The 2,238-nt window shown below is 62.5% G+C and overlaps 2 protein-coding genes across 2 annotated transcripts in view, besides 1 other annotated feature; both read right to left on the reverse strand.

Annotated features, from left to right (window-relative positions):
• Nucleotides 1–12: 12 nt before the first annotated feature.
• Nucleotides 13–78: a mobile genetic element.
• A 241-nt stretch (nucleotides 79–319) lies between these two features.
• Tco025E_08134 (SLACS reverse transcriptase) lies at nucleotides 320–1,762 on the reverse strand (the record flags this gene model as incomplete). The annotated part of the gene is made up of 1 exon (XM_029374990.1): nucleotides 320–1,762. The coding sequence occupies one exon, from the start codon at nucleotides 1,760–1,762 to the stop codon at nucleotides 320–322; it is 1,443 nt and encodes a 480-aa protein (XP_029224885.1).
• Nucleotides 1,763–1,814: 52 nt separating this feature from the next.
• Tco025E_08135 (reverse transcriptase endonuclease) overlaps nucleotides 1,815–2,238 on the reverse strand; it is a gene marked incomplete at both ends in the record, with an annotated part of 4,308 nt that continues 3,884 nt past the window's right edge. Inside the window, one exon of the mRNA XM_029374991.1 lies at nucleotides 1,815–2,238. This exon is cut by the window's right edge and continues 3,884 nt beyond it. Coding sequence (XP_029224886.1) covers nucleotides 1,815–2,238 — 424 coding nt within the window.

Below are 2,238 nucleotides of genomic sequence, written 5' to 3' on the forward strand. Positions count from 1 at the left end.
AATTTTTTTCCCGGTGCCCCGACCATCGCACCGGTCCATGTGACCAACTCCATGGCCTCCAGTACCTCTACCAATACCTTGCGGTACGCTATGCTAGTTGAGAAGGAGAAGATGTATACGAACCGACGGTCCTACCCTTCTTTGGGCGATTTGTTACACAGTGATAAGAAGCCCCTCTTCCTTCCTATGTTTGTGGGCGGAGTCGGTGTTAGCGTAGCAAACGGTTCTCTGTGGTGTTAGTTACTATATCTGTGTTGTGTGGGGCGAGTTATTTTTGTTTTTATTTCCTCTGTTTAATTTCTCACAAATGGGTCGGTTGTCAGGGCCTCGCCTGCCCTGGTCCTCCCCCGGGGGTTCCCCTGCCGCTCGCTGCGTTGAAAACTGACACGTTTCCGCGCAGCAGAGCGGTGAGGGTTTCGGCGATGATGAAATCATACGCCGTGGTGATGGTGAGGCGGTGGTCTTGGTTTCCCAGGACACGCCGCAGCCACCATCGACTGGTTGGGTGGATCGCCCCGTTTGTCAGCATGACAAAGGGCTCGAAGTCCAGCCCATTGCCGAGCGCCCAGTGCCTGTATTTTTGGCGCTTCTGGGTGAGGCGCTCCCGTGCCGCCCGCATGGGGTCACAGTCCTCCAGCGTCTCCTCCGCCTTGGGCGTGGTGACCCGTCCCGGGTACGTGACCGTGACATCCGTGACCGCGTAGGTGTCCAGTCCTACCACGAGTATGTCCGGGCGGCGGCGACTGACCTCCGTGAGTCGTGGCTCCAGGCCACATTGGAACCCACAGAGCCGCAGTCCATTGGCGAATGCCATGTTGATCATGTCATGGCGCGTGGTCCGCGGGTTTTGGTGCAGCCGTGAGCACGTGTGGACGTGGTCGTTGGACGCGTCTGCCCCACACACGCATTGCTGACCCTCCGGCAGGACTCGCAACAGCATCCTCTCGCGCAGGTAAGTGGCGAAGCCGCGGTCGTCTGCGTGGACTTGTGGGTCGGTGAGGGGCCTGCCCGCACCCGGGGCCGTGTTGGCGACGAACACCTTGCGATCAGGACCTTGCAGGTTATTAAAAAGGTCGCGTTGGCGTTCGTCCTCCAGTTCGGCCGTCAGGGCGCGTTGCTTGCCCTTCTCGCCGAGGCACGCGTAGGCAAATTCCGCGATGTCTCGCTGGCGTCGGAGGCCGCATCCTCCCCGGCGTACCGGGAGGGCGGCGATGTCGCGCGCCCGTTTCGTGACGGGGCCATCAATGAGGGTGCTGAGGACCCCCGTCACCCGGACGTCGAACCACTCCGCGGCGTCCCGTGTGTGGCGGGGGTCATGTGTGCGCAGTAGGAAGGTCAGGCGCGGGAGTGCCGACACCGCCAGGAGGCGCCACTGCGTGCACTTCGCAAACGGGAGCTCCACGATTGCCCGGAACAGGCGGTTGGTCTCCTCCGTCTTGCGCTGGACGTACTCCGTGATGAGCGGGCTCTCTGGCTCGTTTGCGATCCCGGCGCCGAGGACGCGTGCAAACGGGAGCGGTTGCACTGCCATGTCTACCGGGCCCTTGGTACTCAGGACCTCGGTCTTGTCCTCGTTCGTCTCGATGCCCAGGGCCAACATGGCGCGCGCAGTCGCGTCGCACGCCTGTCGCAGGATGCCCGGAGGGGCCGCCACTGTCACGTCATCGAGGTAGGCCGTGAACTCCGCCGCTGGGAAACTCTGCTGCAGGCGGCGCAGCGCCGCCAGTGTGCCAATGGAGAACAGCACCGGCCCCAGGACCATCCCTTGCCGCACCCCTCTGGTGGACCTCCATGCGTGGCGCATCTCGCCATTCTCATAGAAGCCCACCACTCCAGCCGTGCCGAGGAGTAGCCGACTCACCCGCCACAGCGGGCTCCAGGCCGCGTCGTTGTAGGTGGCCTGGAGGATAGCCGTCCGGCTGATGGCGTTGTATGCGTTCCTTCCGTCCAGCATGGCTACACTGCCCTTCATCAGGAAGTCGCGGCGTATTTTTTCGATGGCCAGCTCGATGTTGTTGCCGACCCCGTACTGGAGGTTCTTGAACCGCGCTTTGAGGGCCGGCATGGCCACGGTGACCGCCATGAGGGAGATCGCCTTCGCCCAGACACATTCCGCTCCGATCGGGCGGAACTTTTTGTTTGGCTTGCGGAGCACGGTGAGGCTTGTCGCCCGCAACCGATGGGCCACCTCCGGCGCGACGTAGCCGTTGGCCATATCCGTCAAGACAGCCGTCATTT

Source organism: Trypanosoma conorhini, assembly GCF_003719485.1.
Source record: "Trypanosoma conorhini strain 025E chromosome Unknown Tco_14.4_contig_00705, whole genome shotgun sequence".
NCBI classification, from domain to species: Eukaryota; Euglenozoa; class Kinetoplastea; order Trypanosomatida; family Trypanosomatidae; genus Trypanosoma; species Trypanosoma conorhini.